Source organism: Podarcis erhardii (genome assembly GCF_964252035.2).
Source record: "Podarcis erhardii genome assembly, chromosome: 11".
NCBI classification, from domain to species: domain Eukaryota; kingdom Metazoa; phylum Chordata; class Lepidosauria; order Squamata; family Lacertidae; genus Podarcis; species Podarcis erhardii.
The window spans coordinates 22,329,981-22,351,252 of NC_138501.1; the positions used below are offsets into that span (position 1 = coordinate 22,329,981).

At 43.1% G+C, this 21,272-nt stretch overlaps 1 protein-coding gene across 1 annotated transcript in view; it reads left to right on the plus strand.

Moving 5' to 3' along the window:
* LOC309352096 (uncharacterized protein) overlaps positions 1-13,710 on the plus strand; it is a 43,446-nt gene extending 29,736 nt beyond the window's left edge. The window contains exons 8-12 of the mRNA XM_081880322.1: positions 6,146-6,303; positions 7,655-7,697; positions 10,976-11,162; positions 11,806-11,941; positions 13,446-13,710. Coding sequence (XP_081736448.1) covers positions 6,146-6,303; positions 7,655-7,697; positions 10,976-11,162; positions 11,806-11,941; positions 13,446-13,545 — 624 coding nt within the window. The 3' untranslated portion in view covers positions 13,546-13,710. The remainder of the gene's footprint in view (positions 1-6,145; positions 6,304-7,654; positions 7,698-10,975; positions 11,163-11,805; positions 11,942-13,445) is intronic.
* The last annotated feature ends 7,562 nt before the right edge of the window (positions 13,711-21,272 follow it).

Genomic DNA, 21,272 nt, shown 5'->3' on the forward strand with positions numbered 1-21,272 from the left:
CCCTTCTGTACATACACGTACGCCACTTGCCAGATCGACTTCCACATGTCCAACTGGCTACTACATACATGGCTCCCCTGGCCGGATGCCAGGTGAATTATTTTATTTTGGGGATCTTGCATTCCACACCAAGTAGATGTTGCCAACCTTGGGAGAAGAAAAGGAATCAAGGCTTGGAGAGGAATTGGACCCATCCCCAAAACTAATAATTGGTTGTGTAAGAGCTGAGAGCTTCCTAAGGAGCAGTTGTAAAGGAGTTGGCCAGTTTGGGCAACTAGCCGTCCAGAGGCTTTTGAAGCCAGTGATGGGGAACCTGTGGCCTTCCAAATAACTTTGGACTCCAGCTCTGAGACCCTCCAATTGCAAAGGATGGTGGGAGTTTGAGATCAACAACATATGGTGGGCCAAAGGTTCCACATCTCTCTACTTTAAGCATTATTGCATGGTCTGTTTTGGCCAAGGGGACAACATAGAGTTGGAGACCATTCAGATAGATAAGCATCAGTACATCATCTAAAGTGACACCCTGGAAGTCAGATTGAATATGAACAATTTTGCTTTTGCAACATAGATGCCAAACTCATCATAACAAATACAAGATCATTCTATCTCTGCATGGAGCCAGCACAGATTCACTTTCTGGAACAGCTTTGCAAGTAATGGCAGCTGAGAGATACAATATATTCACTGTGATAATTGTCATAGCATTAGCCATAGTCTTCTAAAACACCGTGTCATAATTGACGACCTTCAGAAAGCATCCAGCACAGCCTGTACTCTGAGCAATCTCTCTTGCCTGGAAGCCGCCAGCCCATTTCAGACATAATGCTAAACCATAGTTTATGCTTAAAAGTAAAGGTAAAGGGACCCCTGACCATTAAGTCCAGTCATGACTGACTCTGGGGTTGCAGTGCTCATCTCGCTTTATTGGCCGAGGGAGCCGGCGTACAGCTTCCGGGTCATGTGGCCAGCATGACTAAGCCACTTCTGGCGAACCAGAGCAGCGCATGGAAACACCGTTTACCTTTCCGCAGGAGCAGTACCTATTTATCTACTTGCACTGGTGTGCTTTCGAACTGCTAGGTTGGCAGGAGCTGGGACTGAACAATGGGAGCTCACCCCGTCGTGGAGATTCGAACCACCGACGTTCTGATCGGCAAGCCCTAGGCTCTGTGGTTTAACCCACAGCGCCACCCGCGTCCCTTAGTTTATGCTTAGTTGTGAGAAAATACAACCATGAGCCTTTCCTTATATTATTGCCTTCCTCCTTCCCTTCTTCGGCCCTTCACATGCTTAGAAGGAGGGCAGGAGCAGGACAATGCTCTCCCTCCTGTGCTCTCCATCAGTTGGTATTCAGACGAATACTGATACTGAAGGTAATAAATAGCCATCGGGACTATATGTCCTTACAGAATCATTGAATCAAAGATCTGTACAGTTGGAAGCGATCATGAAGTCTCATCTAGTCTAACCCTCTGCAATGTAGATATCATTTGCCCCGTGTGAGACTCGAACCCATGACCCTGAAATTGGTCTCCTGCTCTACCAACTGAGCTAAAGTTGGACTATAAAAAATAATTTAGGGTATTAATTTTCCCATACACATGTCACCTGTTGCCTCCACCCCCCTATGATTGAACCAAATAACAGTTGCAAGGTGAAAAGAGAGGGAGAAAAAAAATCTTTAAAATTATCTTAATTTCCAACATTGCATCAAGAGCCCAGTTTATATAAAGTATGTTTTCAGCTCCCTGGGTCTGGGCCTTTCACATTGTCTCACTCCCTGATGGAACATCCAAGCCTGTCTTCTTTCAAGCCCACGTATTCACTGCTAAGTCTAAGTGGTTTATATAAAAGGCTTAACTATAAATAGATTTAGGTCTGAGCTATTCCTCCTAGAGGTACAATGTGCATTTGCTCTCCATTCTAACAGAGAGCTTTATCCTCCACAGGCAGAAAGTCGTCCCATTCTTTGTAACCAGCCTGCAATCTGATTCCATTTGCAGAGCCTCTGTGAGGCCCATTGTGAGTGGATTGGTTTGCTAATTAAACACTATGGTTCTATCTAGGCACTAATTCCACAAAAGCTTATGTCACAATAAATCTGTTGGTCTTTTAAGGTGCCGTGACACTCCCTTAGGCATGCTTTGTGTTTCCTCTTATTAGTCACTGATTAATTTTCTTTGCAGATGGAAAGAGCAATCTACAGGTTGCATGCTAGGGAGCTGCATGACCCTAGATTGGAGTTCCACTCCTGTTTCCAGCTCAAAGTGGACTACCCAGTCTAGGCCCCTGTGGGTTGGAAGCTCACTACATTGTGAGCCACTGTACTGAGGAAATGGTTTGGGTACCACAAAGGAGTGGGGAGGGTAATGGTAAAGGTAAAGGACCCCTGGACGGTTAAGTCCAGTCAAAGCCTGGGTGCAGCGCTCAACTCGCTTTCAGGCCGAGGGAGCCAACGTATGTCCACAGACAGCTTTCCAGGTTCTGTGCCCAGCAGGACTAAACCACTTTTGGTGCAACGGAACACTGTGGCAGAAGCCAGTGCGCACAGAAATACCATTTACCTTCCTGCCACAGTGGCACCTATTTATCTACTTGCACTAGTGTGCTTTCGAACTGCTGGGTTGGCAGGAGCTGGGACAGAGCAACGGGAGCTCACCCCATCACAGGGATTCAAACCGCTGACCTTTTGATCGGCAAGCCCAAGAGGCTCAGTGGTTTAGACCACAGCGCCACCCATGTCCCATGTGGGGAGTGTAGAAGCAATGTGACTCACACCCTCCTGAGACACACCCCTCACCAACCCTGCCTTGCACGCTGCTTGAGTTTCTTTGCCCTGAACTCTAATAATGGCTCTGGATGGAGGATAGAAGGAGAAGTGTGGCTGTGGACACAGGTGAATTTTGTCTCTGGACATGCCCACCATTGACATTTAGCCCCTTGGGATGCTATCCAGAAGGGAATGTGACTCTCAGGCTGAAAAAAGTTCCCCCATCCCTCATCTACAACAGAGGCACCGCCTTGGGCTGAAGATTATGGGGGGCTCAGTGGCCCAGTGGGCACGTGGTGGTGAAAGGAGGTACATCATTGGTAGGAGGCCTTGCCCAGTGCCGTGTAACTTCAATGTCCGTGGCTCCTCTTCTCTCACGCTCAGGAGGAGCCTGCCTTTGATGCTTCGCTATGCTCAGTTTGGCTAAGGAATTTTGAAGGGGACTGGTAACACTTCCGCCCCCTAGAGTTGGCACACCTGATCTATAGAAAGCTGTTTGGAGTGGTCATTGGGAGATTCACAGCATGGTGTCACCAGTGGGCTGATGATACCTAGCTCTGGTTCTCTGTTACAGCTGAATTGGGTATGGTGGGGCAAGTCCTAAGCTGGTGCCTAAACAGGGTGGTGAGCTGGATGACGGCCAATAAGCCCAATCTTTAGATGGAAGCTCTGTGGGTGAGTGATTCCTGGGTGTACGTGCCTCTTCTGGACTGGGCTGCAATCTCTCTGAAGGAATAGATGCACAGTCTAGGGCAGCTCCTTGGTCCATCTTTGTCCGTGGTGACCTCAGTGGCTAAGAGTCCCATAGCATTGGCTGCTATGCCATTATAGCTTCAGGGAATCATTCATTGGTAACCTTGGGATTGGACTATTGTAACGTGGCACCCTACAACTCCCATCATTCCTGACCATGCTGTCTGGGGTTGATGGGAGCTAGAGTCCCCATCAATGGTCCAAACAATATTAGTGATTCTGCATACAAAATGGGGCAGTGGATCTTATTTGAGATTAATTATGCCACACTAAAAGGATCTGACCTTGCTTATGTAGTCTTAGACAAGCAGCAAAATGCTTATGCTTCTCTCTAATGGCTCATTTGCATTTTTGAATATTTTGCAACTCTTGTGTTGCACAGCTGGACTGGGGGAGGCCTGGAATGGATCTGCATTTCTGCTTTTTCTCTGGCCGGATTCCTCCACCTCTGCCATCACCACCACCACCACCATAATATATGCAGAGTTTACAACAGATGGTGGATGAGAGCAGACAATATAATGTTGTCATGACTCAGATATGAGAAATCATCATGTCTCAAGTAAAGTAGACCTTGTGCTTTTTTTGAGAGAGAGCACAGTCCTCTATTTGGTGGGCTGTTCTGTCCAATATTAGGAATCATCAAAGGGGAGCCGTACAGCAGACTAACAGAGTCTGTGACTGCATTGCACCTGGTCATAGTCTATAGATATAAATTAGCATATGCTTCTTTTTTGCAGATTGGTACCATCTTTTATTGTTTATTTGTGATGCTTTTTTTTTTTTTTTTTTTTTTTTTGCATTACAAGCCCTTCACTGAAATTTAGGGAGGGCCTGCTTTGACAAAATTTGTTTGCTCTTACGATCAACAATCTGGTGTGAAAAGTAGGTTATGACGAGACTGTTCCTGTTTCAGATGGTAAGATTGTCAGTTATGCTTCACAACAGAAGTAAGAAAAAATGAGTGTAGTAAGAAAATAGTCCAGTAAATGCAGGGTTGGAACTGAGTCTAAGAGGTCTGGGGTATAAGTTGGACAGACTCATTGCGTAGGTTTGGCGAGCTACAGTATTTCCTTTCATCAGCCTGTTCCACTGGCTTGGTTCAGGTATAGCACAGAGCCATGGTTTGTTTGAACCTAAGACTGCCCACAAACTGTGGTTGACAAATATTGATTTAGAATTGCAATTGGAACCTGGTTTGAAAAACCACCATTTTACAAGCTGATCTGCACATCACTCTTTGCTGTTGTGCCTGAATTCAAGCACCATTGACCAACCACAGTTAAAGTCATTACTGCGCCACAAGAGGTTGCTGTGCCGGGGAGATGGAAATGAACTTATGAAGCTGAGCCTTGAGCAAATGAGAAACAAAAGCTGACAAGTACGGTAGCTTAAGATTGCTGTTTGCCTACTGTGGACATGGAAGCTAAAACCATGGAGTAGGTTCTTTAGTATGCTTAGCGCAAACCATGCGTTCCGTTTTGCATTACATCTGAACTCATCCACAGTCTTTTTAGGGAGTGATTTAAAGTGGTGTTGGCAGTCAGCACAAAGGTTAGGGCACACAGCATTCCCAGTGGGAAATTCTGGGAGTGAAGTTGCATCAGGAAACAAAATGCATAATTCATCAAGGGAGGAGCTTAGTAGATCACACTTGCAAAGGAAAGTATGACCTAATTTTCACAGCAATTGCTATGTAAGTATATTAGGCAAGTAGCAATCACATGCTCTGAGAAGAGTCCTCTCAGAATTAAAAGCAGAAGAGCACAAAGGTAGTCTTTCCTTTTGCTGCAGGGTTTTACTTTTTCTGAAATATTGAAGTTGGTCAAAATGAAAACCACAGCCGCTGGAAATTAAAGTAGGCTGTACAATAGGAAGTGTTGGAGGGTCAGTTCACTGCAAGCAAAGGCTGGCCTAAGACATTTTGCTGCCTGAGGCAAAGGACCAGATGGTGCAGTCCATGTACGGAAGCCAACTGGACTGGAGAGTGAATCGTACATCGACAGGACAGTGTCCTTCGCCACACTTGAGGGCAGTAAGCTAGCTTGGGAGAAGCCCTGTCGTCCAACACTTTGTCGCCACTGCCCCTCTTCCCCTTCTATCTGCTACCTGAGGCAACTACCTCACTGTGCCTAATGATAGGGCCATCTCTGTGAAAGCCCAAAATGATTCCCCTAAAAAAAGCAAAAAACTAAGTCTAGCATCATAGGAAAAGAACAGGACTAGAATGTGATCCTCTTGTAAAACATATCCAAAGCATGCAAGTATTTTCTCTTCTTTTTCTCACATTTGGGGGAGGTTAATGCATATGTTTCCTTCTAAGTAGAGCAAAAGGGATTGGGACAGCTGCAGTGAATCCCCTTGACTTTAAAGAGAAGGCATGATTATCCTCAGGGTCCCTCCCAATTCTATGATTCTATGGAATCAGCTTCTTTTGGGGAAATCCCATAGTACCTAGCTTTACTATGCAATCTTTGCTTTTTAGATGAGAAGCAATTTGGGGAATTAAAGGGGATATTTAGCAAAAACACCACCACCATGTCTCTTAAGCGCACACACACACACACCCCGCGGCTTTTCTCAAAATCTTTTTTTCTTTTCTTCTTGTCTTCATTTCAGGATGAAGGAAAGTGCAGACCATTAGAAGTCACAAAGTTAGAAGGTGCTGAAATTGGTGTGGACAGTACCCTGGGCAAACCCTTTGTATTTAAGTGCATTCCTCAGACTGGAAACAGGATTTTTTACTTCTGTGCCACATCAAACCAAGAGATGAAGAGGTACACAATCCACTCACTACATTCCTTTCTATGTTTTCTTTCTTCCTAGTTCTGCAAAATGGATTTGCTTATTAAGGTCAATTGCCTAAGCAGCAGGCAGTCTCTTACTGCAGGAGAGAAAACATTTGCACTGAGATTTAATTAGGGTTACCACATATACAATTCTTCCCTCCCCCATCAGCATTCTGTTAGTAACTTGCATAATATGTCATTTTATTTTGCATTCCTCTGGTTTTTTGTTGTTCTTTAGCATAATCATTTAAGAAAAGCAGTCCTGGATGGACCAAACCAAAGGCCTCTCTGATACAACATTTTCCATTTATTTATTGCATTTAAGACGAATGCCTCGCAAGACGGAAAACCCGCTAGACGAAAGGGTTTTCCGTTTTGGAGGTGCTTCACAAAACGAATTTCCTATGGGCTTGCTTCGCAAGACGAAAATGTCTTGCGAGTTCCTGCGGGGTTTTTTTCCTCCCCCCCCTTTTTCTAAGCCGCTAAGCCGCTTATCCGCTAAGCCGCTAAAAGCCGCTAAGCCGCTAATAGCGCTAATCCGCTAAGCCATCAATGGGCTTGCTTCGCAAGACGAAGAAACTGCTAGACAAAGAGACTCACGGAACGGATTCTTTTCGTCTTGCGAGGCACCACTGTATATCCATCTTTCCTCCATGGGGCTTGAGCTGATGTACAGTTCATTCTCACAACAATTCTCTGAGATAGAGGTTAGACTGCGAGTGAGTGACTGGCCCAAGGTCACCCAGCGGCCTTCATGGCCAAGTGAAGATTAGAACCCTGGTCTCCCAGGTCCTACTCCAGCGCTCTAACCACTTCACCACAGCGGCTCCCTGCTTGTTTCCAACCAGCTTCCTGTGGGAAATCCGCAAGCAGGGTATGAGGTCAACAGCCTTCACTCACTGTGATTTCTCCAGCAACTGTGTTCAGCCTGCTTTCAAGATTTCCATTTCCGCATTCTCTGCATATTCTATACATACACAATTCCTTCTCCTACTAGGAGACACCAATACTGTTTTGCATATAGGTAGCTATGTGCATATTTGTCCTCCGATAGCAGAAGAAAAGAAGTATGGCAATGGTGGAGATGAAGAACATTTGCAAAATGTTTCTTCATACCAGTATGAGAAATGCTGTGAGGACGTTAGCACCTGTTTTTGTGAGGTACAGACTCCTGCCTGTGTTTGAAATTGGCCCTGCCAATTATTTCATCATACAGGCCTGTGTAAGTGAGTAGCTATCTACCATTTTCCCTAAAGGGCCACAAGGCCCCCATGCAGGATGTTGCACTATTCCTGTCAAGCAAACCTATTCTCATCTATGTTTTTTTTCCCCTCCATAGGTGGCTGGAGGCCATGGAGAAAGCTGTGCATCCCGTTCATCAGGTAATCCTTGCCAGAGCCTTTGTTTCTGTTTGTGCATCTCCGTTTCTAATTTACAGACTTTACATGCTGAGGGTGACCTTAATTTGTGCATAGGCTCACCAAAGTCTACGAGAGAGTACTTGACAAGGGATTAAGTCCCCCTTCTGGTCTCTCACATATGCCAATCCTAGGGCACATGCTGAGTGAGTACTTTATCTTCATGGCCCTCAGCTCTTGGCAGTCATTCATGGGGCAGGCGGAACCAACTTCAAGTGTTCTGCATGCTATTTGCAAACCAACAGGTGAGCTGCTGTGTGAAGCTGCCCTGCACTCTGGGATCTCTCCGTATTTGTTCTTTGTTAGCCATAGCAACAGCTTTGCTAAGCCATTCTTGAAAACAGAAACATTAACTCTGGTGGGGTATCCAGATTTGCAACTCCAAGCAACCCTTAACAAAGGACCAGAATTCCTCAATAGAAAGAAGAACCTCCAGCCCTCCAGATGCAATCCTCATCACCCCTAACCATGATGGTTCAACATCATCTGAAGGGCTACCCTGGTCTAAATGCTGCCAAAAATACTATATATACAAGAATATTAAAGCAGTCAGAACTATGCAGGATGTAAAAATAAGTCAAACATTGCTAAGACCAGGGGTGAAAGGTTTCTTCGGATAATGTGGTTTTAGACCATTTCAGCCTTTTAGCAATTTTCTACTGCTCGGGAAACCCATTATTTTTATAGATTACTACTTTACTGCTACGCTCTGGTTAAGACATCATTTTGTTTTCTTTTTCATTTCCTTTCACATGAACAGATGCACATACAATCACACAACAGGTCTCATTAGTAATTTTTGCTTACAGTTTATGGTTTCTCCCTTTAAAAAAAATGTAACGGAATAAGCGAATGCTAAATTACAATCCTCTTCAGCCTGACAAGCCACGCAGAGGGGTGCTGTTGTTTTTTAGGCAAAATAACAAGAACTCCCTTTTGCAATGGACAGTGGTTCTCTTTATTGCAAACTCAATGGTGCCACACACTGAAGCATTGGTGCTATGTCATCCTAATGAGACTGAGAGTAAAGCATCTATTCCGCATATGTGCTGAGCATCCTTTCAGTCCTCTCTTTGCACTTTGCCACTGTACATCCCAGAAGGTTCACCGGCAAGGGATGGCAGGGCATGCACTTAACAGTATTTCCTGAAGTTAGCTCATCTCCTCCTCTGCTGGCTCATCAAGGCTCCAGAGGAAATAATGCAATTTAAAGGGAAATAGATCATCAACATTGTATGGCTTCTCTCCAAGGTCTTCAAATGAGCAAAGACATAGGCTGCTTACCAATTTTGCTGATAAACAAGCACATTTGCTTTAGACCACCGAGGCTCAACTCTTGAGCTTCCATCTGATGTGAAAATGAGGAGAAATGACCTGGTTTGCAGCTTGATCCTTTTCACATAGCCACGCGTTTGTTTGTACATGAGACCGTGGCAACCTGATTTAATTCTCAAGAGTTTTGTTATCGTTTTCAGGCCTGTTCTGCATAACTAGGCATGGATATATGCACACCTTCCACTCTAGGTAGCAGCAGGGGAATTTTGAAAGATGTCAGGAGATAAACAATCGCAATAGATCAAGCAATGGCCTTCATTCAAGCTGTTCTCTAAGTTGTACAACCTTCCAATTTCATATAAATGTCAGTAGGAGCTGTTGTTCAGTATCCTCTGCTGTGTGAGCAGACTTCCACTCATGCAAAGCACTTTAGTACTTCTTCTCCCCCTCCTTTTCCTTGCAAACTCTCAGCCCTCTGGTGCAGATTTTAGGTGTGAAGCAGACGAAAGAAGGGAGAAGTGCAAGCAGAAGGTCAATCTGCTGGTTGATGGGCACCAGTTGGATTGTCCTCTGTTTTTCTAAGAATCTTTAGAATTGTTTGTTTGCACACTCTACTTCAGACAATGTTTAAGCAACTAGTGAGCTATTTGATTTATTATCTGGACTGAGTAGTTTTTATTAGCCTCGGGAACAAGTACCTCTAGCAAAGCCGTTGTCTGAGTAGTCCCATCACAGACAAGAACCACAGCTTAATGTAATGCTGCTCAACCCTAACTAGAGATGTTTGCAGTTATATGCTGAGTTGTGTCATGGCAAGGCATTCTGATAAGACTTCATTAGGGACAGCTCAAGAGTTTTGTGGCAACTTCAAGACTAAAAAAACTCATTAAAGGCTAAGCTTCCACAGACTAGGGCAGGGGTGGGGTCTATGTGGCCTTCCAGTTGTGGTAGGGCTACAGCTGCCATCTTTCCTGACCATTAGACATGTTGGCTGGGGCTCATGGGAGCTGGAGTCCCACAATATCTGGACTGCTTGCAGGCTCCCCATCTCTGAATTGGAGTCTGTTCCATCAGATGCAGCATATGCAATATGTGATCATGTATTTGTTTGTGCCACAAGATACTTAATATATTTTGCTACAGCTGACTAACATGACCATTCCATCTAGAAGCTAACTTCAAAGCAAGCTTCAAGCTTTGCAAATGCTAACATCTGAAAACGGCTTCTAATGTTAGATTCCAACTGCATGCCTTTCAGGCCCATATATTAAGATGAATGTCAGATGAATGTCAGTGTAATTAAAGAATGGGTTCATTTCACTGCTTCAAGCATGCATTCTTTATTCTCATCCCCACCAGATGTATTTGGCCAGATACGTTGCTTAGCAAATCGTCATTTGACATATCACATGCTACATTTGAAGGCATGAGACTTGAGAAATGTGCTGATTAATGTGATATCCAAAATCACCGTGAAGCTAATAACCAAAATGAGAAATGAGCATTAAAATGGGCACAGTATGGATTTATAGAATGCTGACAGCAGGAAATCAGAATTTAACAGGCCAGAGTATGTGCCTTATGGATTGTTGACAGATCTGCCCGTTTCACAATACAGTGGTACCTCAAGTTAAGAACTTAATTCGTTCTGGAGGTCCGTTCTTAACCTGAAACTGTTCTTAAACTGATGTACCACTTTAGCTAATGGGGCCTCCCGCTGCTGCCGCACGATTTCTGTTCTCATCCTGAAGCAAAGTTCTTAACCCGAGGTACTATTTCTGGGTTAGCGGAGTCTGTAACCTGAAGCGTCTGTAACCTGAGGTACCACTGTATAGACTGGACAAATTATGAGATGACATCTTAACTTTCTAAATTCTTGCGGCTTTAAATATGCTTGGACATGTTTGTGTGCATTGAGCTCATTTAACAACAATAAAAGTGGTCTCTTTACTAACTCCAATGTGCAGAACCACGTCTGGGTAGATGTCACCATGCACAACACAAGCCTTCCACCACTTGCCATCAAAAACCCGGAGTGCCTGGGACTTCTTCACCAATTGGACAAGAACAAGGACATGTGGGTTCAACACTACTGCATTCTGAAAGATGGCTGCTTGTATTTTTATGCCAGCATACGCTCTACACATGCCCTTGGTAGGTGGTCACCTTTCCTCCTCCTTTTTTGAAACCAAGTAGGTTTTCCTCCTATACATAATACAAAAATTCCAATAATGCAAAACAGGAAGCTTTAGTGTGGTATAACCGTTAGAGGGTTGGACTATGATCTGGGAGACCAGGGTTCAAATCTCCACTCAGCCATGAAGTCGATGGGGTGACCTATGCTTTGCTAGGTCTACTTTCAGTATTCCTTCATTACATTGTTGGAGCTTTGGCCTGCCATTCCAGGGGTTCTGATTCTTACAGTGACTTTTGAAGATACAGCCACTTTATTTTGTTGTGACACTGTGCATCCTCTGCAACACAGAAATATTACATAAAATGTCAATAAACAGCTGACGAGCAGAGCTAGAGTTCTTGGGAGTCGGTCAAGGAGGTGTAGTACACCTGATGTTATCTTGAGAGCCTTGCTCAGGAAAAGCACCTGATCTGTTAGGTCGCAGGAACCTGTGACCCATTTAGCCTCATACTGGCAGTGATTTCCTCTGGGTCTCAAAAGAGACGACTTTCCCAGCCCTGATTCCTGGGTTTCTTCTTCTTTTTGCTGGAGACTCTGGGGCCATCTGTGTGTATAGTGTGTCCTCTACCTTTTGCCTATTGTCCCTCTTTCTTTTTCTAGGTGGGATTTACCTGCAGGGATACACTGTGAGTGAACAGGCCCTTGGTTCCAGGAGGTCCGTGATTGAAGTGAAGCCACCTTCGGAGGAGTTTAAAACCTTCTACTTATGTGCAGAAAGCGTGACCGAAAACAAACGGTAGATGATGTGCTCCTCTTTCCTCTGAAATTCTTTCTCTAGCCCATTTCTCCCTGCCTTTTCACCTCCTTTCCGTAGTTGTAGACAATGAGTGAAGTAGAGAGTTTTGAGGCTTCTGAGTAATTGTCTGGGTGGTTGACTACCTTTAAGTAGAACTGAAGTTTTCTATGAACAATTATGGTTCAAATAGGGACATTATTACTGTGTTTCTTTTAAAGATGCATTGAAGTAGAGGTTCAATGGGAAAGCTTGGTGGGAAGGAAACTCAAACACCTCTGGAATAAGAAAAAATGAAAATAAGTACAACTGACACATTAAGGACATATTTATTGTGGCATTTATAAAATGTGCACACAGAGGGGGGAAATGTAAACAGTGGAATTGAAAAGGCTATGAAATGCATTGTGTTATCTCTGTACAAAGCTCAAATATATACAAGATATAAACAGAACAACAGTAACGGAATTTAATGGCATGTTTCTACCTTTGCTATGTTAATTTATCACCTCTAGTAGAAGAGAAACTTGAGTCCTAAACCAATACAGTCAAATCTGCTGATAAATTCTAATTCCACCATTTGACAAGAGAGTCTTCCTTTAAAGCTCTCTGTGTGTGTTGGAGAATGGTGACTTTAAGGCCACATAAGAGAGTAGAAGGAAATGAGTTGTGCCTTCTTAAAATCTTAAAATCCTAATGAGACATCCATAGATAGACAAAGATATCCATACATGACAATTTCATCACAGTAACTGAGGAAACAGCGTCCCTGTGGAAGTGATCTATGCTAAGGGGAATGGTCCTTCAAACTTTTGATGCATCACATATAGTGAAGTAAGAATGTATCATTTTCCATTCCCTCCTGTATTCATCACATACAGCATGGTTTCTATTCTACTAGAGTCAGTGGCAGAGCTTCATGCTTCGGCACGGGGGGGTGGGGGGGGGTGGAGAGCAGGTGGGGGTGGGGCTGGCGCACCACCCACAGGGGCATGGCACCCAGCGTGGGTGGGGGGCAGCCACGATGGCACCCCACCGGGATCGCGCTGCCAGGGGCGGTGCACTCCCCTCGCACTCCTCTTCCTCTGCCAGTGACTAGAGTTTGTCTTCCACCAGAAACGTTTTCGATGAAATAAAGAGGGGAATAATGTAATGAGAATATAATTTATATGGCAAAATTATGCAACTTATGTAATTTACACAGTTAATTACGTAAAGTGCATTGTCATTGCGTTTTCCTCAGAATTTTCCACATCCTTAATCACAGAAAGAACAGGATTTATCCTGTCTTGACTTAAGCCACATTTTGTATATTAATTTCCAGGACTTGGTACAATGCAGACAATCCAGTTATCTATCACATGTCAAAACATTCAAACCACAATCTCAGTCAGTTAGTTATCCATTTTATTCTGAATCCCACAATGCTTTCCATGCCTGGCTTAAAACTAGATCAAAGAATAAGAATTTCATTTAGTGACCAGCTCTGCCTATTCCTTTCTTCCAGATGGATCACGGCACTGAAAGCCTCAGTCAGTAAGTGGTTGCCATTAAACCAGGCCATTCAAGACTTCATGAACCGACCATTGGAGGAGACCAAGATGTGAAGGGGAATCTAATACAGTCTTCTGTGCTGGGCTTCAGAACAAGTGTGTACCTGCTACCAGCAAATGATAATTTAGTAACATTTGATCATCACATCTCTCATAACTTACAAGCTGCACAATTTTGTAAGCAATTAGTAAATAAACAAAAAGCCCTTCGTGTGGATATTTCCCCGTTTGTTTTGTGTCTTTTTTTTTTTTTACTGTACCTACTACGCAGGAGGAGCTACAATTAGATGTGTTGTTATGATCTTATTTTCAGTGTGGAAAACATCATTCTCTAAGGGTTGTGGGGGGGGGTTGCATGTTTGCTCTTGGGAGTTGTTATCCTGTGCTTTTAAACTCAAATATCCCTGAATAATATCTTTCCCATTTTCCTCTGGAGTTTCAAGCACATTTGCAAGCTAATACTAATGGACAACTGCAGTTATAAATAGCAGCATATAATTTGATGTGCAGACATTTCAGTTGACTTAATTGTAGGTATCTATTGTCACTATAACACATTGATGATGTTTTTCACAGCAGTGAATTGGTATTTTTCTCCCCAGATGTCCCTCTATGTTCTTGCCAAAATCATAAAAGCATTACCAATGTTATTTTTTATGGGTTTTGGGGGCGGGGTTGTTTTTTTTTAAAAAAAGCCATTTTGTTTGTTTAAATCAAACTTATTCCTTTGGAAAGAATCATGATGTATGTATGTATGGTGTTATTAATCATGGGTGTAATCATACAATGGTTTGTCTTTATTGAAACCAGGCTATAAGGTTGCAGTCCTACAATCACATGGAAATATGCCCCATTGACATCTATAGAAGTGACTTTTAAGTAGACACATGCAGGACTGACCTGGAAATCTATGGTAAATAAGATTGAAGGCATAATGTTTATCAAACCAGACCAGAAATTTATGCTTGTGGTTTATCATGAAGCCCCTTTCCTGCCCCATATAGGAGAAAATGTTCATCTCCATTCTGCAGAAAGCAAACCACAGAAGGTCTTTTCACAATGGCCTGCATGACTACAGGTTCCTTACTGAACAACAGACAAATGTCAGAGTTTTGAGGCTGACTGCCTATCAATTGGCTAAAGGACACCAAATTTTATTTCTTCCACTCCGTGTTTCAAAAAGTTTTATTTACCAGAATGTGGCCATTTTGGTGTCCTCCTCCCAAAAATTATGTCTAGTTTATTTCATCAACTGATTTTGCACAGCTTCAAAGGACAGTAGTGGCGAGTTAAGCTTTCTCTTGAATCCTAAGCAACCAGCATTGCCAGATTCTTAGATGAAAATCCAGTTGCCTTGTAACCAGACTTCAATGGCATACCCACATATATGCCCATCTGCTGTGCTGGCATCGTGCCCCACTAGCAAGACAGAGTGCTAATTTTAAATGAAGGGGGGATTTTATAAAGAGGGGAGTGGGGGGGAATTATATTTCATATACACCAAAGGATGGCGATATTAAATTGTGGGTATTGCATAAAAGAGACTGTTCAATATTTATGGACACTTCAGGAATTAAATATTATATTTCTCTGATTACAGTGCTGTCAGGTGTAGCTTGTTAAATGATGGCACAGACTTTATTTGCTAGCGGTTGCTTCCTGTAAGTTTTTCCTGCTAATTGATTAAGTTTCACTCTGTTTCATCAGCTGAGCAAACCTACAGCAAACTGCTTTGCTGATTTTACTGTAGCTTTTTGGGGGCAGGGGGTGTATTTTATTAGTACTGAGCAGCCATTGTACAAAACATATTAAATTTCAAAACTTCCAGCTTTTATGCTTTAAAAATGATTCCACTAAGGACAGAGGGATCACTGCATTTTGAAGATTTCTTAATGGTGTCAGGCGGCAAACCTGTACAATCTTACCTAAGAGTAAGTGTGTGTGTGTGTGTGTAATTTAACTAAACCGACATTCCATTGAACTCACTGGGAATTACGTCTGAGTAAACATAGAGGATCCTTAATGCCACATTGACACTAGCGTTTGTGTACACAATCTGTATGGGTTAAGAATGGTAAATAGGTGCAAACACACAAATCCATTCATTATGTGACTGACTGAACCACAGTAGAATATGCTAAGCAAATGTATGATAGCCAATAAGGAAAGCATGAATCTGTTCATTTCCGTTTCTCATTTTCCCCATCAGTTCCACAGCAATCTGCATTTTTAAAAAATCCTCATGGAAATCCTCCAACATTTTAGTGTAACTTTCTCCTAAGAGGCACATTTTTGTATGCATATTTAACAATTTTGTATGCAGTTTTTACAATTATCCATACTTTAATGCATTTTGGGTAAGTTGTTTTTCATGAACGTATGCATTTTTATGCATGCTTCCCCCTAATACATGCATTCTGAACACTGTGATTGGAGACCTGCTTTGCAAAATCTGGAGAAATGCGGAATTTGAAGGATCATTGTGTTGTAGCTCACCTTTTGGCTAGAGAAGTGTGAAGTAGGTCATTTCCCATTAAAATGGAAAGGAAATTGAATTTCTGCCCCATCCATATAGCCAGTTAAGATCTACCTACTTAGTTGTGAGATAGCATGTGATCATCTTTCCAGTTTTTCACAACACATAATTCCAGATTCAAAGCAAATCATATCCTTCTCTCACCTTCTACATGGGATTGACTGTAGCTTTTTTAAAAAAAAAAAAAGGAAAGAAAGAAAAGTGAAAGAGGAGAGACACTAGTTTGGAGGTCAACATTCCTTTGTTAGGAAATGCTCTGCACTGTTGCCAGTAAATTTGCTGCAGCAGGAGGAGATAATTTAAACTGAACCATTTGTCATCTGCTACTAAGATATGACAGAAACATGTCCCAAGGTCTGTTACGTCAGGTCAGAGATCACAAACAACACACATATGATTTCATTGTTTAATGTGCCTGTGCCTGTTCTAGAATGATTGGTCTGCCCTTTCTATCTTTAATGTGTACTTTTTTCAGGGTTTTCCTGTGCCTAGTGGTACTTTGCTTCTTCATGTCTTTGAGTTTAGGCATTCTTTTCTCTGGACGTCTCATCCCAGAAACATTCTTGTAGGGGACAGGTTTCTTTTTCCAGGCCTCTGTATTGGTTATTGAGTATGCATGCACACTAAATACAAATATTTACCAACAGCATTTGAAGGTTGCGTCTAACAGAAAATTTTCAGCACAGGTTAATTTCCCCTCATTTGATTCCATTGCTTAGAATGCTAGCCTGATGTTTTTGCAAAAGCAATGGACCAGAAATGGGCTCAGCTCAGAAACATTTCAAGAGAGCGATGGGGGGGGGGCAAACTCTGTCTCCCGAGCCTTTTGCTGCTTTCTCCTGGTTGCGCTATGGGTCAAAGAACAAAGGCTCAGGAGCAATAGCTAAACAATTCACAGTGTACAGCTGTTTGCCCTTGACATCTTTTCAATAGAGCACCAATGAGAAAAGAGTGCTCTCTTTCACTAGAAGGGCTACAAGGAAAATCTGGAATGCTGACGTTGTCTGGATTTGTTTGGTCCATGAATAGACAGGAGCTGAATTCAGATGAGCTCCTGTGGTGTCAAAGCAGACATGTGCTGATTTGTGCTGCTGTCGTGACATCGCAGATCAGGCTGTAGGTTGCTATCTTCTGGCTCACCTTCACATTTCAAAGTATTTCAAAGAGGAATGAGGTACAATGCAGTTGTACTTAAATGCATAATTAACCTGCCAATATCTCTTACTCAATTTTACACCTAAAACCACCCATAAGCACTCTCTCTGTGTGTGTGAGTGTGTGTGTGTGTGTGTGTGTGTGTGAGAGAGAGAGAGAGAGAGAGAGAGAGAGAGAGAGAGAGAGAGAGAGAGAGAGAAATTATAATACACAGTAGATGGTAACTATAGCATTTTAAATGTAGCAACTGCTTTATTAAGTATTAGAATATTGGACCTGAATGGGTCTAGTAGTTTGAAAGGCAATGGACCTCACTCTTTTTCAGCAGCAAAATACAGTATAATGGAAGTTATGCCACAATAGTTGTGCAACAGAGTCCAGTGATTCTAAGATAGCCTTATTTCACAAGGCAGCCACTATATCTTTGCTTCTTTACAATGTGCTAAATGCTGTACGAAATGTTATTTGTTTATTTTGCTTAAGAGCCACTTCCCCTGAAACATCCCAAAGTGATCTAACAAAAAAATAATAATTAACAGAAACATATATAGAAACAATTTCAGGTCCAATATGGATGCAGTTGTTAAAAAGCAAACTGGTCCCTGGTGAAAGAACACACAGTCTAAAGCAACATTTCAAAGAGGGAACGAGAAAGGAGATGCAGCTATAATGCAGCTCTTGGTCTGTGACCATAATAAGCAATAAATTTCAATATTGTGGTTATCTTTACTTTGCATAGAAAGAACAATGGTTAAAGCTACATTCCTTTACTTGCCTGTTGTCCTTTGGGGGCAGAGCTTTGTTAGGGAGGGAGAAACCAAGCAGAGATGTGTGGAGAGGAAGGGAAGAACTCAGAGCTGAGGTTGACAGTGAAGAAGGGTTGCCATATTTCAAAATGAAAATCTGGACACAAAAGGCTTTTTTGGCAACGTTGTTGTGGGGCAAACCTGTTGAGCTGTTTTTAGTTTTGTCCAACGTTGTGGAGCTTCTTTTGCAAAATCTCAACAAAAGTATGTTTTTGAGCTATTTTAAAGCACATTCACCAAAATCTAGACTTCCAAAATGCATACGGATTTTCCTGGACGTCGAAGGGATTTTCGCCCAGACTTATGGCAACCCCACAGTGAAGAGACCCACGATTTGCAGCATTGGCCAATATACATGAATCCAGCAGGGTCTGGTCAGAATTTAACTTCTAATATTGGACAAAGTTGATCCTGCTTTCAGCACAACTACCAGGGCTGCCGACTCCCGACCTGCTTCCACAAGCTGCTTAAGTACTGCAGCACCTACTGGTAGGTTATCCTATTGCTGCACAATGTACAGCTTCAGCTCTTTTCCTGCCAGATTTCTAATTGCCTTTGCCTGCCAAATTAAAGAGGCAGTTCGATGGCATCAGGAAGCTCTTACTCATTTAGGTATTAATAGAACAAAACGTCATTAAAAAAAACAACACAGAGAAGAGATGTAAAAGGTCTCTCTGCAGGGAATCATAAGGAAAACATTGTGAAGAGTGATCATGATACACAGTCAACAAAACACTGTGGTAAAAGGGGCTTTTGGGACCATAACAACCACCTTTATCTTTCCATGGGCTTTCTGTGTAGTATCTTGACAACTGGATGGACCCAGAGGTAGGTCTACTCTAATTGTGTGTCCAATTGTGAAGAGGAAGCTGCTCAGTGATGGGGGTCAACCATATTAAAAAAGACAAAGGACAATATTATTGGGATGAAATAGGTCGCAACTTTATTGATTTGTTGTTGTTTGTTGTTGTTGTTTAGTCATTTAGTCGTGTCTGACTCTTCGTGACCCCATGGACCAGAGCACGCCAGGCACTCCTGTCCTCCACTGCCTCCTGCAGTTTGGTCAAACTCATGCTGGTAGCTTCGAGAACACCATCCAACCATCTCGTCCTCTTGTCATCCCCTTCTCCTTGTGGCCTCCATCTTTCCCAACATCAGGTTCTTTTCCAGGGAGTCTTCTCTTCTCATGAGGTGGCCAAAGTATTGGAGCCTCAGCTTCAGAATCTGTCCTTCCAATGAGCACTCAGGGCTGATTTCCTTAACGATGGAGAGGTTTGATCTTCTTGCAGTCCATGGGACTCTCAAGAGTCTCCTCCAGCACCATAATTCAACTTTATATCAAATATAAAGTACCAAATATCAACTTTATTGATAACACACGTAAACCGGATTAGGAGAAGGCATAGAGTATGTATCCAAGATAAACCAGCCTGCCTGCTGGTTGATAATGAGATGGTTTGACCCTGTTAAGGAGGTTGCGCCCCGACACACATTGAGTGTGCCACTCCCTCTAGGGCCACCTCTTGAAGGGGTGCTGTGGTCCATGTGGGCTCCTAGACAGCAATGTCCCTTCCCAGACCCCTTTATTGGGGTACCCAGATGTTAAAGATCCAGACCCAATGCCTTACCCACCACCCGAGTCGACACTCTTGACACCACACCATCAAACTACTCACATCTGCAACCAATCCCTAAGGCCCCTTGCCACATCCCAGACCCAGAGTTTGTTCTGTGCTGCTGATAGGTGTGTACCGTCTGGTCTAAAGAGGTTGCCATCCGAGAAGATGGTGTTGGGGTGTTGTATCATCCTGCCTCCAAGCTGTGCAACTCAACTCCAGATTTCCCCATTCATCTTCTTCCTTGCCAGTTCAAGGTGTGTGTGCCCTGCCACAGCTGCCACTGCAGGTGCTCAGACAAAATCAAGGACACAGTGGGCTGGGCTGGGTACAATGACCTATGTGTGTAATGTCTTTTTGACAGATGTTACACACTTAAAACATGTCCCCCCCCCATTATGAGTTCCTGTACAACAGTGGCGTAGCATGGGTTATCAGCACCCGGGGCAAGGCAAGTAATTTGCGCCCCCTAACCCGTGGATTTGCACCCCCTAACCCGTGGATTTTAGCACTCGAGTCTCTTCCACTAGATTAGTTAAAGAAACCCTTACCCCCTAAGCACATGTATTGTTTGGAGTGAGTGAGCCAGGTAGGGGCAGAGAGCTGCGAGTGTGAGCGCACCCCCCCAGATGTTGCGCCCAGTGCGGCTGGCCCCCCCTGCACCCCCACGCTACACCACTGCTGTACAATAACTTGATGAAGAGATTCTCTACATAACAGGGACCTGTTTATGCTACTTACAAGAGCATAACTCATCAAATCCCTAGCATGCTTAGATAATATCTGACAGATTAAATGTTTGTCTCTGTGCTTCTGCTTTGATGTGACCTTGACCTCATGTCAATGCTGCGTAATATGAACACATCAAGATCACAGCCAACCACGCACTGCAGAATGAAAGATTTGCTGAAATCAGCCACTTGTAAAAGACACTGGCAAAGGCATGAGAGAGAGAGAGAGAGAGAGAGAGAGAGAGAGAGAGAGAGAGAGAGAGAGAGAATGTGTTCTCCAGAACAGAAATCTCCCCCGTCATCCACACCATTAAATCATGCCCCTCCCTACACAACCATTTGCTTGCCTTGCCAGCAGTGACTCATTGGAAGTGCTTAGCTGTGAAAGCTCTGAGATCCACAGATTATTTGTTGCATTATATCATTCCCTTGAGGTCCTGCTCTAAAACAAAGGCTCTGTATCAGACAGCATCCACCAAACCACAGTCATAAGACCTAGTAGTGTTGGGAGCACAGCCAAATGAAAGGATTTCTTTAACCGATCTTGATATGATACCATGGTCACAGATATTGTTACATATATCCCTGTCAGGTATGAAAGCAGCATAAATAATGTGCAGTATTGATCTAGCTCTATAATGTCTCTCTTTCTCTCTGTAGCTATTTGGTTTGAATGGTTTCTTTCACAGGCTACAGCATCCTATTCTATATGGCAAATAATTAAACTTGTTCCAAAAGAACAACAACAACAATAACCTATGCCCAAAATAATTATTTGCAGTATAGAATAAGAAGGCCCATAGATGCATTTGCCAGATTCACCCAATTTTCCCCTCCTACTTTTTGGAAAGGAGAATTGTGCAGATCAAGCCTCCATTCGCACATACAGTGGTACCTCAGGTTAAGTACTTAATTTGTTCTGGAGGTCCGTTCTTAA